Source organism: Eubalaena glacialis, chromosome 12 (assembly GCF_028564815.1).
Source record: "Eubalaena glacialis isolate mEubGla1 chromosome 12, mEubGla1.1.hap2.+ XY, whole genome shotgun sequence".
NCBI lineage: Eukaryota > Metazoa > Chordata > Mammalia > Artiodactyla > Balaenidae > Eubalaena > Eubalaena glacialis.
This window is the reverse complement of record NC_083727.1, coordinates 94,023,781-94,040,709: the sequence shown is the minus strand read 5'-3', so window position 1 is coordinate 94,040,709 and position 16,929 is coordinate 94,023,781. Positions and strand designations below refer to the sequence as shown.

The 16,929-nt window shown below is 41.1% G+C and overlaps 1 protein-coding gene across 2 annotated transcripts in view; it reads left to right on the top strand.

The window, feature by feature from the left end:
- The window catches only part of COL9A1 (collagen type IX alpha 1 chain), an 83,704-nt gene that overhangs the window by 52,520 nt on the left and 14,255 nt on the right, over nt 1-16,929 (top strand). For both annotated transcript variants that reach the window (XM_061207729.1, XM_061207730.1), the window contains 8 exons: nt 7,475-7,528; nt 8,135-8,206; nt 8,713-8,748; nt 9,416-9,460; nt 10,998-11,030; nt 14,076-14,222; nt 14,437-14,491; nt 16,207-16,395. In XM_061207729.1, coding sequence (XP_061063712.1) covers nt 7,475-7,528; nt 8,135-8,206; nt 8,713-8,748; nt 9,416-9,460; nt 10,998-11,030; nt 14,076-14,222; nt 14,437-14,491; nt 16,207-16,395 — 631 coding nt within the window. The remainder of the gene's footprint in view (nt 1-7,474; nt 7,529-8,134; nt 8,207-8,712; nt 8,749-9,415; nt 9,461-10,997; nt 11,031-14,075; nt 14,223-14,436; nt 14,492-16,206; nt 16,396-16,929) is intronic.

The window sequence follows — 16,929 nt, the reverse complement described above, 5'->3', positions numbered from 1 at the left end:
TATTCAGTTGTATGGACGTACCACATTTTATTCATCCATTCATCCATCGATGGGCATGGGGGTTGTTTCCCTTTTGGCCATTATGATTAATGCTGCTGTGGACATTTTTCTACAAGTTTTTGTGTTGACTTGTTTCATTTTTCTTGAGTACATACCTACCAGGGGAATTGCTGGGTCATGTGATAACTCTATTTTAATCTTTTGAGAACCTGCCAGACTTCTTTTAGTGTGAATTTCTAAATGTGTCTATTTTGCAGCAAATATAGCTATGTATATTTTCTCACTAGATACATTTTAACCCTTAGAGAGAAACTGATTTGGAAATGAAACATGATGCACTCAAATTTAACTTAAAAAAATTCTCCCTGGTCTTGATTTTAAGTTCTTATTTTCAAAGCCTGCTGGGTAAGACAAAGAACTCCAAGTGAGAACACAGAAACGTTCCCAAATATCATTGTTACTTTTTAAAGAGCATCTCTTGAGTATGTTGAGTGAAGATTTTCACGCTTCAGAAAAGTGAAATATCCCAGGTATCTTGCGATATGAGAGTGGAGAGTGGAGTTTTTCCACTTCTCACAGATGTTCGTCAGCTGACCTGTACCAGGCGGTGTCCAGACGTTTCTCTGCAGCCAGTGAAACTAGCTGCTCCTCACGCCTCACTTATCCTTTTCTTCTCTCTTGCTGGGAGGCTGTGAATTTCTAATTAAAATACTTTCCCTCCATTGACTGTCAAAGCAGTGAGGTCATAGCTGGATCATATTTCTAAAGCATCGGAAAGACTGAACGGTGTGGAGGAAGGGCGCTGGAGCTTTGAGGAAATTGACTATTTCATCGCGTGCTCACGTTATAGAGCAGAAAGCAGTCCAGTTGTAGGTCCCCCTGCTGATGGCAGGACCAGGCACGGAACACAAGCCGCCCGGGTGCACCGGGCTCGGCCCATCCCCAGCTCAGGGCTCGAGGCCGGCCTTCGGAAGCGAGGGCGTGGGGTGGAGGCGGTGTTGACTTCGCTCACGGGACGGAGGCGGATCCGAGGAAGTTATGCCTGCGCAGGGTTTTGAGCCTGATTCCTGTTTTGCTTGTTCAGTTTCCGTTAAGCGTCCACATTCTTCCCCCTGTTGCCGACATTGCGGAGCACGGGCTCCAGACGCGCAGGCTCAGTAGTTGTGGCGTACGGGCTTAGTTGCTCCGCGGCATGTGGGATCTTCCCAGACCAGGGCTCGAACCCGTGTCCCCTGCATTGGCAGGCAGATTCTCAACCACTGCGCCACCAGAGAAGCCCCTACCACCTCCTCTTTAAAGCCTCCTGTCTGACCCTTCTTTCTAAGCCCACGTCCACCCCCTGGCTCAGGTGGTTCACTGCTGCTTGATTATTGCAGTCGCTTCCTGATTTGCCTTCCCTGCTCCCATCTTTCCTTCTACTGCGGCTCGCAACAGGGCACTCTTGGTATTCTGGCTGGGATAGCTCTCCGTTCTCCAGGACTCTTGCACATCGCAGGGTGTCCTGCATCTAGAACTCCAGCCGTGTCCCCGCAGTCCTGGTGACAAACGTAAATGCCTGGGGAACGGTAGGGCTCCAAGTCTGCACGTGCCTCCATATTGGTCTTTGCAAAGTACAGCATCCAGCATCATTTCTCTTCTTCATTTAAAAATCTTCAGTGGATTTCCACTGGCAATAAAGGAAAGTCTGAAATCCTAAACTGTCTGTTTATCCCCTAGTTTTACTTCCCATTTCTGCCTTGCTCAGAGCCTGTGTTCCAGCCAAGCTAGACTTATGCTAATTCCCAAACACCCTCTGCACTTCTCAGCCTGCCTGTTTTCTTTGGGATGCCCTGCAACTGAGATGGCTTTTTCCTCTATTTCTCTGCCTGGACATCCCGTGTGCCCTCCTAGATACAATTGAAGTGTTAATTCTGCAATGGAACCATCTCTGATGGCGCCCTACCCCCCAGACAGAAGTGATCTCTCCTTATTCTGAACCTGTAACCCTTGGTCCCTTTTTGCCCTGTGGTGTGGAAACTGCAGGAAGTCAGGAACATGTCTGATCCACGTTTGTGTTCCCTACATCTCTTTCATCAGGGCCTGCCGTTAGGTCGTGCTCAATAAATATTCCTTGAAATGCATTGGATGGGAGGTACAGTAAATCTTTCTGTGCTGCTTCTGTTCATAATTGACTTCTCACTTACTGCCGTAAGGTCGTGCTCAATAAATATTCCTTGAAATGCATTGGATGGGAGGTACAGTAAATCTTGCTATGCTGCTTCTGTTCATAATTGACTTCTCACCTACTATAAATTTTTCAGAAGAGTATCATGAGTGGTTATAAATATTATAGTTCTGGATCAGAGTTTTTACACCAAATGTACTTACTGAAAGATACATTTGTTCTTTCATTTTACATCATTAAATTCATTTTCTTGGTAAATTCACACACTGTCACCTATTCCCCACAAGTTTGATCAGTTCTTCCTGCAAATCTTAAATTGAGAAGCTGAGTAGAGGGAATGAAACCTATTTCTAATGTGTCCTGTGAAAGAATCAAGGTTAACTGAAGTCTGTCTTTGAAATTAAAGTGCCCTTCTCCCCTTTCCTCACCATTGTTCCATCAACTTTCGCCAATGCCACGGCAAAAAATATTGGAGTTTTGGCATCTCTAGGGATTATGTATGAGCACGTATCTTTACCACTTGGCTTGTGCTTCCTTCCGGCTTTCTCTGTCACATTCCCCTGGGTTTACACATGCGTCTGGGGGACTCCTGGTTTAGAGCCAGCAGGTGGCTGGGGCCTCTGATTGGGTCCTACCGTGTAGTGGCTCCTGGTCTGTCTTCCTCCTCCAGGCTTCTCAGAACTTGCCAGGGCTTTTGTTGAGTGGGCTGTGTTTGCTCTGCTCTCGTGATTTCAGCTGGGATGAGTGCCACACAGATCTACCCCCAGTTTTCTGAAGACTATACACTCCTGGAGTGTGGAAGCCTGTCTCCTCTCTCTTGAAGTCTTCTACCCTGACCCCATCACCAACAGCTTCAACACAGAGGTCCCACATGACGTGCTGTTGAGTGACCTACGCTGCCTTCCTACCCCACCAGACTCTGGAATATTCTCCCAGTCAACACTTTGTGAAGCAGCTGTGATGGTTATAGTGTAAACAGATTGTCCTCTGCTTCTGTGTGAGGGGATACTTAAACCTACACTGGAGAGAAATACAAAATACACAATGTTGTAAAATTGAATAAATCTTAAAAAATATTTCTGTGGCAAGCCTAAAAACTATCCCTGTAGTAGGACTAATATGATCTGCCAATGTTAGTATGAAAATGGGTTTGTAAAAGCAGCAATCTTTAGTAATCATAACTCATCTTCTGGGCTGAACATCCTTTTTGCCAGAAAGTGGCATTTAGTGTATACTACAGACTGAGTGTAGTGATCTATCATTTCCCAGTTCTGAAACTGGCAAGGTACTAAGGATAATGTTCGTTCTTCAGCTAGTTAGCATTTTGGGTTATCAGGCAAATACAACAGCCATCACACCCTAGAGCACAGTGGAGTAAAATCCATTTTTTTGGTAAAATAATTATGACAACCCAAGTATAATCAAATGCATTTTTCGGTGGTATTTTAGAAGTCTGATAGTTCCATTTTGAAAGGGAGACTTCCATATTGAAGTATTTGTATTTATTAAAATGAGTTTTACAAAACAGCTCCTAGAATTTGTTTATAAAAAAGGTGCCTTCTTAGTGATCTGACAGAAACTCGAGACATGAGGACTAGAGACTTGTTTTTTCCAAGCATAACTCATGCTTTTAAAGAAATTTGGAAGATTTGAAGAGAAAAGAACATTTAATGGAACATTTGATTAAAAACCATCATTTTGACTGATGTCTTTATTCCTTGGATAAACATAATAACTAGCACGTCTGCGGTGCCTACTATGAGCTGGACGTTGTTCTAAGTACTTCATGTATCTATTCAATCCTCCCAAAAGCCCCTTATACAGATGAGGAGACTGAGGCACAGAGGGGTTGAGTTGCCTGTCTGGAGTCAGCTGGTGCATGGCAGAGCCGGACTTCAGACCTGGCCTTGGGGCTCAGTGTCCAGGTCCCCATCTCCACCCTCTAATGCCTCCAAAGTCAAGGTTCCGCTGGATGTTTTTATTTGAAGTTAGCTTGGCAAGTTCTAACGGCACAAAACACATTTAGCAAATTTTAGTATTTATGGAGCTTTCGCAGTGAGCGTTTAACAAGAATCTAAGTAAAGCTGGTGAAGACAAACGAACAGAACATAAGCCCCAGCAATTTCCTGGGTCTTACCCCAGACCTACAGAATCAGGACCTGGGGGAGAGGGGTGGAATGCGGAGGGGAATGGGGAGGTGGGGTGGTGAAGAGACCAGTGAAATATATTTCTAAAACCTACTCAGGGGATTCTGATGCACAGCTAGGGTTCGGAATCACTGGTAGAGGGTCTGCATCTTTTTTTTTTCTTTAAGCCTTGATTGGCTTCTTAGCTAGGGATGAATTGGAAGATGTGTCTTAACATGTTGGAGATAAATATGGTGGCACAGAGCACCCAAGAGAAAAATAGAGCATTTTCTTATGGTCTTCACATTTTCAGTGGTAGGATGTTGCCTTTTTTTCTGGTTCCTTCCAATTCTCTTGTTAAAACCTATAACTTTTGTCAAGAGGTTTGTAAATATCAGCCATGGGACAGACGAGCCATTTCCCCACCAGCCTCCCTGGCCCACATCTGAGAATGTGGTTTCACCATAGCAGTTGAAACAGAAGGGATTTATCATTTTTTTTTAGCACTCTTGTTGTTACCAGGTTAGGGTGAATTGCTCCCTGCAGGATGTATTTAGTTTAACCTGTGTTTTTTTAGAGATTACTATTTATATCTCAATTGCTCATGTTCATCTTAGTTACAGGTGAAATTAAAGAACTTAGAGGAAGAATATGCATGTTTTTAGAACACATAGAAATCATAAGAATGGCCATGAGAAAATCTTGCCCTAACTTTTTTTTTTTTTTTTTGGTAGCTGTTTGGTCATTGTGAAAATAAACATTACCTTTTTGCACAGTGGGATGATTTCTATAGAAATACCTAAGTTCAGAATAGCTAAGGATTTATAAGCTAGACGTAAAATAAAAATGAGGACCCACACGCTGTCTATTTGTGCAGGGACAGAAAAGTGAATGCCCGTAATTTCACCCATCCCTCCCCTGGTCCTACGTGTGTTGCCCTGTCATGGCTATAGGTCAGCAGAGCAGGCTGTCTAGACTGGGTTCTGAGCCGTTCGTAGGTATTACCAAGGGCTGCCGGGGCTTGGAAAAGACTTATGAACTGAATAATAAGAGCTCATGAAAGACAGAGAAAATAAGATTCCAGCAGAGAAAATCTTTGTCTTTGACTGAAAAGATAATTAATCTCTCCAAAAGTAAATGAAAGGTTATACAGTCCTTTCTTTTCATTTAGCCTTTTGGTTTGTGGAAGAGGAAAAGAGTATATTAATCATCTTTGTTTTGGATAAGATGGCATAATGGTTCATTTATTTAGAAATGAATACTTGAGGTTGTATCGAGAACTTTGCTTTCCCTTTCTGACACCATTAATTATGTTTCCCACCAATGACTGTTAATCGTTCTGTGAATTAAAGTCATTTTATCTCAATGACATTTAGGATCTCAGTCAGGATGCAGTTCAGAAATAATTTGAAAATGCCAGCAGAGCAGATGTACTGAAGAAAATCTATCTTGAACTTTGAAGTGCTGGGTCATATTAATGGGGTGAAACCCAATCTTTATGTGTAGAGGCACATAGAAGAATCTATCGTAAGGGCTGGTTTTCACCTGACTTATCAATATATCCTTCTAACATCCGTCCACATGGGGCACTGCTTCTGGCTTCCAAGCTGCTCACAAGGGTTCCATACCAATGTATTATTCAAACTCATGCATTAGACAAAACATTTATATAAAAGTTTTTGAAAAGCATTTAAGAGTATTATGCTTAAATCACCTGTAAGTCACATGAAACAACTTCCATGAAATTATAACGAGAGACTTGTAATTTGGCATACATTTCTCAGTCCTTTAGAGCAACTGAAAATGCAGAAGGTTTTTTTTTTTTTTTAATAAATTTATTTATTTATTTATTTATTTATTTTTGGCTGTGTTGGGTCTTCGTTTCTGTGCGAGGGCTTTCTCTAGTTGCGGCGAGCGGGGGGCCGCTCTTCATCGCGGTGTGCGGGCCTCTCACTATCACGGCCTCTCTTGTTGCGGAACACAGGCTCCAGACGCGCAGGCTCAGTAGTTGTGGCTCACGGGCCCAGTTGCTCCGCGGCATGTGGGATCTTCCCAGACCAGGGCTCGAACCCGTGTCCCCTGCATTGGCAGGCAGATTCTCAACCACTGCACCACCAGGGAAGCCCGCAGAAGGTTTATAGATCTTGACATTTTGTTCTTTTTATAGATGAATGAATAACATATGGGTTAGATCAGGATAATCTTATCAGAAGCACTTATAAATATTAAACATTAATATGAAGTTGTCATGTCATTTTAAAGAAAAACAAACTCAAAAGACTACCTTCATTTTGTGTACACCATCCAGGAAATGTGATTATTTATCCAGCAACCTCAGTGTTCAGCTTAGTTGAACTTGCATTAGAAATGAAACAAGCTTTTGTCAGACTGCATAAAAGTGTATGAAGTTCTCAGAGAAAGAAATTGAAGAGTTCATGGTGTTTCCTTTTCTCAAAGGGCTTAGAGTTTCAAATAAAAAATTGATATTGGCTCACAAAATGAAATTAGAGTGTTGCTTTTGGTGTACCTACATTATAAACTGTACTTTCCAAAGTCTATTTAATCTTTTAAGACATGCTTAGAACGAGTAGAACAAAGAATTTTTCAGAAACTTTATAAATTTCTACTGTTTATGTCTTTTTGAAGTTACAGTAGTAATTTGAAGGCGAACATCTCTGTCCTGTGTCTTTTTCACTCTTTCGAGGTTCAAGATCATTTGCCAGATACTGCTTTAAAATGTACTGTAGACCTGAAATTTACTCTGTGTGTTACATTACATTTATGTGGAATTCAAAATTTTACTATACCTATACCTCAAGAACATGTAGTCTAAATGAGAGGATAAAGCATGTACACAGATCACCATAATCTAATTAGGATGGTGAAGTAGATGCTGAAAATTCCTACTTGCCATTTCTTGTAGATGTATCAGGTATGATGTCCATCGGACAGTCTGTATTCACAACGAATAGCATTAGGACTGTTAGAACTCAGGATGAACACTGAGGAGGCTGCAGGCATCTAATATAAAGGTCTCTTCCTGCAGTTGAAGATGGGGAGAATACTTTGGTGACCTTTATATTTAGACAGAAACCTAGGTAGCATGTTACTTCATTGAAATAGTGATTAAACATTTGCATTTCGGCAAACTGTCTGGTTGACCGTCATGTTTGTGTGTTTCTAGGGCAGTAGAGGTGAAGAAGGACCAGTAGGACCCCCAGGCCTACCAGGTAAACTGGTAAGTAATATTTCTAGTCCCTGGCAGTTTATGTGCTTCACACGAAACACAATAAAATTTTTAAAAGAAGCGAGGAGAGAAAAATAATTTACAAAGGGTAATTGAATCACCCTTACTTGATTTCTATTCCTATGTGAATGTGTGAAAATGTAAATGAGGAATTTCAAATTAAATCTAGGAGACCCTTAAAGGGTATTTTAATCAGTGTGGTTTGTAGCATTTATTTGAAAACTGGGAGAGATACAAAGTGCTACATTTGGCTTCTGGTTGTTCTTGGACTTGGAGAGCAAGTGCGTGAATGCCGCCTTTTACTTCTCCAGCCGTGCTTGTTTACACAGCCAGCGAGGCGGGGACTCAGCTCAAAGAGCCCACTGTTGGGAAGGGGTGCTAGCCCTGGAACTGGGGACCTCAGAGGTGGGATGGAGTCGGGGGCGACTGGCTCTCTTCTCCTGGGAGTTGGGAGAGTGACAAATTTGAGAAGCAGAGTTAAACCAACACAGCACATTTATTCTAGACAGGAGTCCACACACCCAAGGTTGCGTCTGGCTTATGTGCTTTCAATGTTGCGGTAGCAGTGGTTCTGGGGACTCTGTGTTTGTCTTTCAGGGTTCTCTCGGCAGCCCTGGGCTCCCCGGCTTGCCTGGCCCCCCTGGACTTCCTGGAATGAAAGGTGACAGGGTAAGATACCTAGCTGTCCAGAAAGTTCCTTATTTGGAAGGGTGATTTCTACTATGTTGAGAAACCAAGGTCGCTTTTGGCCCAGTGGAGAATTTTTCTAGAAATTACCATAGAGAGCTATCAAGAAAGATATCTTAAATTACTGAGAGTTGAGATTAAGAAACAAAAAAAAATCTATTAATATAGTAATTTATCAGAAGGGAAAAATAAAAGCTGAGTAAAGTAAAAATTTCAGCTGTAATCACACCTCCTATTTAGTTCTAAACTTCCAGTCCCACTAATTACATTTTACATGGATGTGATCAGAGGACACTTCAGGTTGCCAGTGATTTTTTTGGACAATTGTCAGTTTCTCCAGGTCTGACCTGACTCTTGCTAGGTGGTGAGGCGATGGGGATTATTCATACTTGTTCCTATTCACCAGCCCAATAAGGGGAGTTGGTTCGTTTGAAATTATATAGTTAAAAACCTCAAAACACTGAAAAAGTATATTTTATTCATTACAGGGTGTAGTTGGTGAACCTGGTCCAAAGGGTGAACAGGTAGGTGCCATGTGTGAAATGCAGCGCTTAATGTGCATTAATGTGCTTTACCAGCAGGGGGCACTGGCTGATCTGCGGTGTGGGTAAAACGTGGAGGCTCAATGTACTTCATAGTGAGTGAAACGCAGGGTTTAATTTGGTCTGTAGCCTTATCTACCATTTTAATAAGCCGGAGTGAATGATGGCTCTGCCTTTCCTTTGAAGAGAATGGCCCTGTCTCTCTTACGCAACAGATTGGTTTACTCCAGTCTGATAAGGCCTTCCATAGCCGCATCATAATGTTTTGTTTTTTCTTTACCAAGACCTTAAATAAACAATGCATGTGAATTAGAGTTAGTCCTTGCCCTGGTGTTTTTTTTTTGTTTTGTTTTTTTGTTTTTTCAACTGTAAGAGCCCTTTTTAAGTATTACCTAATTATAAAATTGCTGGATATAGTCATTAATCCTTAACTTTAGCAGAAACTCAACTTCACCTTCTGGCTTTTCTCCGGGCTGTTTTCTGGGTTAGACAAGCCCCTGACAGCTAGATAGGAAAACCACTGAGATCATTTCGTATTTCTGCATGATCTTGGGGACACTGCAGGGACTTTTGAATGCTTCTCAATGTTGACGGGTTAAAATTGAGCCAACGAACTAAGAATTTTTAAAATGTTACTTTTAATTTTTAGGGTGCCTCTGGTGAAGAGGGAGAACTGGGAGAAAGGGGTGAACTCGTAAGACACTTTTTTTTTTCTGGTTATTGGTGGAGACTCACTGATTTTGAACTGTATTAGAAACATACGTACTTTTTCTTTTCTCTGACCTTGCTATCCTTGCTGACTTCTTTAAAGGTAATATGTTTCTTACATAAGCTAAAAAACAACCCCCGAGAATCGCACCCAAGATCAAGTAAAGTGGAGGGGAAACACGCCAACATTGATAGACGTGGCCTTAAGTGTTGGGAGGACAAAGCGTTCCCTTTGGAGGGCATGTTTTCTTGTGGTTTTCCATCTAGACATTCAAGGTGATTCTTATATGGCTGTAGACAAGTCTATGAATAATGCCCATCACGGAAACAAAATTAAAGCTTTATTATAGTTTGTATTATAGGTTATTGTAGTTAGAGAGTTGAGGCTCCCAAGTTTGACCGTGGGTATTCTCCACGGCCTTTTGGAGTCTAAGACCCTCCAAAGAAGTGATTCCAACTCTAGGGGAGCCTTCTGCTAAATCTCCAGGAAGGCGGGGAGGAGGAGAGCAAGTCATCACCTCCATGGCACTGCTAGTCTGCTGGCTTATCCTTATGGTTATGACACAATCTAACAGGACCTCGTGTGGAAACTTATGCTTGGTCCTTTGGTGGGGGGTGTGTGACAGAATTCTCAGAAAATAGTTTCAGAGAGCTTTTAGTACAGGAGAAAATGCTGATAGTGTTTTATTCAGAGTTTTAGGATTTCAGTTAACATCCGAATGAGGCAAAGCTTCCTAACTATTAAGTAAATTAGAAAAAGGGTGATTTCAATTTTATTTTCTGTTGAAACTGTTCATTTTATAAGCTAAGAGGATGTTTTATTTTTTAATTTATTTATTTTTAAATTTTTGTTTCTTTATTTTTGGCCGCACTGCACAGCTTGTGGGATCTTAGCTCCCCTACAAGGGATCGAACCCGTGCCCCCTGCATTGGAAGCGTGGAGTCTTAACCACTGGACCTCCAGGGAGGTCCTTAAGGGGACGTTTTAAGTCATCCTGTTTTGTAGTGGACATGCACTGACGTGCTAAGATGAGCTGAATTCATACCTAGAACTAGTGGTGGGAGATAGTCAAGGTTTTTTTTTAAGCATAAGAGCATGCATATTTGGTTTGATAGACTTTTGGGGATGAGTTTAAAAATATTGTTAGAGTTTCAGAAATGAAGTCATCTGGTTTAAATGTCTATTATGTTTTATAACAGCATGCTAGCTTAATGTCTTTTGACTTGCACATTTCAGTTCTCCACACCTAGCATTTTAAATCTGAATGCAGCCTTGGAGAGCTGTGATTCAACCCTATTATTTAACAGACAGGTTAGCCAAAGTCTGGGAGGTTACAAAGTTTACACTGGGTCCTGAAGTTAAGTAGCAGAGCTGGGACCAGAATCCAAATTGTGAATCTAATTTTTTTCTGTGGTGTCATGGTTCTTCTGTTCATGGTTTTCTATTGAGTTTGGCGGCATGATAACCTTTTTAGAGTTTTTAGTAAACACTGTTCTAATATAATTTTGTTTTATTGATTTAGGGAGATATAGGATTACCTGGCCCAAAGGGATCTGTAAGTATAATGAACAGTAACGGTATAAAAAATAAAAATATGAATAAAGCTATAGAAAATGCAATGCTCTGCTTTATGAAATCATTCTAGAAAATTCAATTCTAAAAGGACTTACCTTTAAGGAAATTAACATCTACATTTATTCTTTAAGTAGTGGATTAGTCCAAAGAAAAAACCTCACAACAGTGTAAATGGATCTGCCTTTTGACCTAATCACTCTAAAGGAAGTTTTTTTTTTTTTTCATATTATAAGTGGCTCACTGAATATACATCGTAATTTCTTCCACAAATGGGTTATTTTATAAGAACTGACCTGTGCTTTGCAGTGACAAGAACATAAGTGAATTTCATTGTCAGTCATAGCATTGCAAATATTTCAGTAATTTTCTTAATCTTCTGTGTGTTCTCATTGGGGAAGTAAGATATAGGCACGATACCTAAGAAAATACAGATAATTATTAGAGTGAGAAAATAAGCATCTCATTCAATTTATCATTTTACAGAAACTAAACTGATGTCCTTAGAGATTAGATGTATTCAGAATTATAGAATCAATTAATAGCAAATCTAGAATGGCTTGCTAATTTGAAAGGAACGCACATCTAATAAAATAAGAAATTTAAGATAATACAAGCAGAAAGGAGGACGCTCAGACTTCAGTCTCAAGTGCATCTATCACCAGCTTCCATTAATCTCCAAGTCTTCTTGTTTCTGGAATTCCCGTCCCCGACTTCTCTCTGTCCTGGTCCGACGTGTTATCCTCGTGACAGCCAATGCCATCTAGATGAAAAGATAAAGCCCACTATCTATTCCTCCTCTGCTTAAAACCCTTTAAGAATAACATTTTAGAGAATAATTCAGACTCTTAGCAAATGTATACAAAGCCTTCGATGCCGTGGTCCGACCTCTCTGGAAAGTCATCTGTCTGTGGTTCTTTTTACTTGGCATATGCTGATTAATGCCTTGTGGTCTTCTCCTAGTCCAGGACACTCTTTCCCTCTCCTTAGAATAGTACCTCCTACCTAAGCTTTTAGCGCCATCCTCAGCTCAGCTTTCTCCGGGAGGACCCACCCAGCCTTGGTTACACTGCCCTGCCCTGGGCTCTTCACGCAGCACTGAGATGGAAACTATTACATTATATTATCTTACCTGTTTACATACTGCCTCTAAACACCACGTGACGGTCTCAAGCTTCAAATAACATCTTTATGCCTAAGAATCTTTGACAGAAATCGTTTAGGATCGAGAACAATGTAAAGAGTAAACCTTGATAGAATTTGGTAATGGAAATCCTCCTTCACTGTCTAGAAAGAATCAGTAATGTTCCAAGGTGAGAATTCAAGTTATAAAAGAAAAAAGTGGATGAACAATGCAGGTGTGAAAATGAGTTAATTTCATTTAAATTTGGATATAATACTAGGAATTAGCTCTTGATTCATTACCTCCCTTCCTACCCCTGTCTTTCCTGACATTATCCAAGTAATACAGGTGAAATTGAAGTGCACCGTCCCAGAATCAGGGGAAAAGAGTTACTAACAGAAAAGCTTTTCCTTTTCTCAGTGATTTCAGCAAGACAAAGCTGGTAAGTGGGTGAGGTCTGCACCCTAGTTTCTACATCAACGTATCCCTCCTCAAGTGAGGAATTCTTTCCCAAAGACCCAGGGCCCTTGTGACGTCCTGGTCATGTTGGCCCTTGATCTCTTCATCAAAAATGCCCTGCTCCTTGTTCTAGCAAAATTTCAGACATTGCCAGCAAGGTAATACACTCTGATTTGGCCTCCTTTGTTTTCCGCCAGCTCTGTTAGCACATTCTGAATTCATTTTGGCTTCTCCTCCAGGTTTTTTTAGAAGTTGCTATGGTCTTGCATACCAGTCACCCAACAGTTCTCCAGCCTTCATTCCATAACACGTCCTTAGCTTTCCCCCTTGACCCTGACTCTGGAAATCTTTTAAGCCATAATTTCTTCATAGAGGCAATTTTGACAGGTTGACTAAGATGAATATCAATTTTTTTTTGTATAAAGAGAGATTGGAAGAAGCACACTCCGTGAGCTTTCTTTAGATGTGTCTAGTGAAAGCCTTGCATCATCACCTTTATTCCTTCAGTTTAAAACATGTGAGCTTTTGAACAAGTTGACTTTTCGTAGATAAATGTTGCGTGTGGAAAAGAAGCAGGATCGAGCTGCTTTATGAACATTCAGATCTTGAGCGGTGGTGTTCCCTCCATGTCTCCTGTGCTTTTATCTTCTCGTTTTTATTCTGAAAACAACAGTCCACTGAAACTACTTTGCCACAAATTCCACCAGAGGTAGTTTAAGAAAAAGTGAATTAATTTAGTCTCTCTTTAAAGCCGTTTTTGTAGATGAGGACTTTAAAGATGCTTTTAGTGGTCTGCTTTCAGAAGAAACATTTAATTGGTTTATTTTTAACATCTTTAATGTTTAGATTTTTAACTTCCTCAATACTTAGATAAACTATGGACTCATTCTTTTCGTTCTGGCGTTTTAAATGCATTGATTTAGTTTCATGTTAGTATTTTATAATTCCTGGATGCATCTATTTGGCTTCTTCAAACTCTCCAAAGAATGTTATAAAGGCTAAATAACTTAGGTTCTTGGAAATATCTTTATTTTATGCTTTCTATATTGGTGATATAGAATGTGACATGTCTTGTGAACTCAGTGGCCTTTTTGTGGCCAGAAAAAGTTAACACGTTTTATTAAAAATTAACGTGCTCTTAGAAGTGACTTCAAGTGTGAAGAATGTGGTTTTAAAATATATTATTCCCATTAACATTTTGAAATAATAACTATACCCCAAAGAAAGATCTTTAAAACGTTTACTTGAGCTGGAATTCTAAGAGATTGGAGAGCTGCTGTGTGGCATTACGTGTGTTTACCTTGAGGCTTCGTAAGCTCTCAGCAAACACACCTTGGGAGACAGAGCGTAAGTAAACCCGCAGTTTCATGGCAGCGCTTGTATTAACGTGAAGCAGACGCATTCCTTGCGTCTAGCCTGGACTTACAGCGTGACCTTGTGTTCCAGGCAGGTAACCCCGGGGAGCCTGGCTTGAGGGGACCCGAAGGAAGCCGGGGGCTTCCTGGGGAGGAAGGACCGCGAGGACCACCTGGCCCGCGAGGCGTGCAGGGAGAACAGGGCGCCACCGGCCTGCCCGGGATCCAGGGCCCTCCCGTGAGTGCTGGGCAGCCCCTGGGCTTTCCCTTTGGAGACTCCATCCCACGGCAGGGGGCGCGGGGGTAGGCCCAGACCTCAGCGGCTCAGCAGCATGGGGCCAGCTCTTCTGGTTCCAGCCACCTGGTCCCTTGCCCAGCCTGTCGGTTTACCATTGAACAATGTCCCCTTTGTGGTTCCGTGTACAAACTGGCTTTTGTCTCGTCTGTCCCAGGGCAGGGCACCAACGGACCAGTACGTTAAGCAGGTCTGCATGAGAGTCATACGAGGTAAATCAATCATCGCCGCTTGGCTTTTTGCGTGCTTTAAAGGCGGGGGATTTTGAATAACAGTAATTTCACGTCTGTTCTAGTTAATCGGTATGTGCGTTTGTGCTAAGGAAATAATTGGTTTCTTTTTAACATCTTTAACGTTTAGATTTTTAACTTCCTCAATACTTAGATAAACTATGGACTCACTCTTTTTGTTCTGGCGTTTTAAATGCATTGATTTAGTTTTATGTTAGTATTTTATAATTCCTGGATACATCTGGCTTCTTCAAACTCTCCAAAGAATGTTATAAAGGCTAAATAACTTAGGTTCTTGGAAATATCTTTATTTGATGCTTTCTATATTGGTGATATAGAATGTGACATGTCTTTTGAACTCAGTGGTTTGCCATGTGCAATAGCTTATAGCCTCAAGGAAAAATATTACCTTTCTGGGCTCGCCTGGATTTTTTTTTTGCCAGTGGGGTTAATTTACAAGAAAGCATGCACACACACACACACACACACACAGGTACAGACACTTTTTTTCCCCCTTTGGAACACAAATTCTCAGGCTCTTTCCCCTCTTAATATCCTACCACTTGGTGTGTACCTGGCACTGACCTGGGCTCTCTCTATAGATTATATGAGAAGTAACTGGCAGACTTCTGCCCAGAAGAAGCCTGTGGAGATTGCTATCTATTATTTGATTCTGGTTGGAACCAATTCTATCATGAAGAAACACTCATCTTTTGTGTGTTCAGGAGGTAGTATAATTTGTCTAGTAGAATCATAGAGTTTTTCAGAATGAAATGGTCCCCTCTATATCTGAAAACCAATATTGCAGACATCTTATCTTGAAAGGATATTTCCATTTTAAACATTAAGTGTTGAGAAAATTAAGACTTTATGTTAACTCTTACTTAAATAAGGCCAACTTAGGATACTTGCATTTGAACAATTTAAAAATCTTGTTGAGAAATGTGTTTCCAATTCATTTTCTCCTTCACACCCTAAATTAAAAAAAAATTACACTAAAATATTTCCCCTATTTTAATGGGAAAATGTTCTTGTTCTCCATGGTTTTAGTGGATGTTTCTTAATCTATTTAATGCTTCCTGAAAGAGCCTACACAGTTATGAATTTTTAAGACAGGCAGTGACCATTCCTAAGAAGCAGGCTTTCTTTAATGTCTGGTGTCTCTTCCAAGCACGAAAAAACTTTTGAGAAGGAGAATTAATAGAAAGTCATGAATCTTCAGGGTATTTCATATTACTTAATATCTTCAAGCTAAAAACGTGAGCCTAGGTCTCAAATGGTATCTCAGTACTAATTCTGGACAATGCCCTCGCATTTGAGAAGCTTCTGGATGTCCACTTCTTCCTGTGTTGAGAAGATCACTTTCTTTTTGTCCTCGCTTTTCAGGTAAGCAGCCAGGTTCAGGTGACACACTCATGTCTTTGGACACCGCTCAGCCCTGAAGTTTAAGGTCTTTTATCCCCTTGTCTCACAGCAGCAGGACCAGACCCATCCAGGGAGGGCTGAACAAAGCAGCACCAGTGAAACTTCCTGGCAGAAAGCCCGTGGAAAATGACCCAGCTTTATTCAGGCCTCACCAGCAGTTTTGAAGCTCTGGTGACACATTTAGAAAAAACACACTTGAAATAGTTCTTTTCTCGTTCGAATCACTTTCATGTTTCTGACTTCCCTGGACTGTTTTGTTTATTATCTTTTAGAGCATTTTGCTGAGATGGCTGCAAGTCTCAAGCGTCCAGACTCCGGAGCCTCGGGCCTCCCCGGGCGGCCTGGCCCCCCTGGTCCCCCAGGCCCCCCTGGAGAGAACGGTTTCCCAGGCCAGATGGGACTTCGAGGCCTCCCGGGCATGAAGGGCCCCCCCGGGGCTCTTGGTTTGAGGGGAGCGAAAGGTAAGGGATTTTGTCCACGTGGAACCAGGAACACACACTGACTTTTTTCAGATGAATTCACTTGTCCTAAAGTGCCAGGTATCTATGAGACAAGAAGATGGATTGTTCTCTTTTACTGTGGTGATGGTAAAGATTAGAGAACTATCGTTTGATATTTTCTTGACCTTGGTGTGTGACAACAGTAGACCCAATACCGGAATTAAGGTCCCTTGACTTTTGGTACTGATCTTTTACAGTTACACTGCTTTAATCGTAGTTCAAGATAAACTTTACAGGATCTGGTAAAGGATCTTTAAAGTTTTTTTTTTTTGAGACCTTAATATCATTGTAGAGCTCTTCTAAGATGGCAACTGGCCCTCAAATGTTTGTATCTGTTACTTCAAGTAACAAAATTTGTTAGCAGGACATCAGAAAAATCACAGCATGAGTCAAAGCCGCCTCCCTCTTCTTTTAAAGAGTGACATTGGATATCAGTTTTGTTGGTTTTTTTTTAATTTTCGGCTCTGAGGTACAACTTTATTCCTTATTTAACAT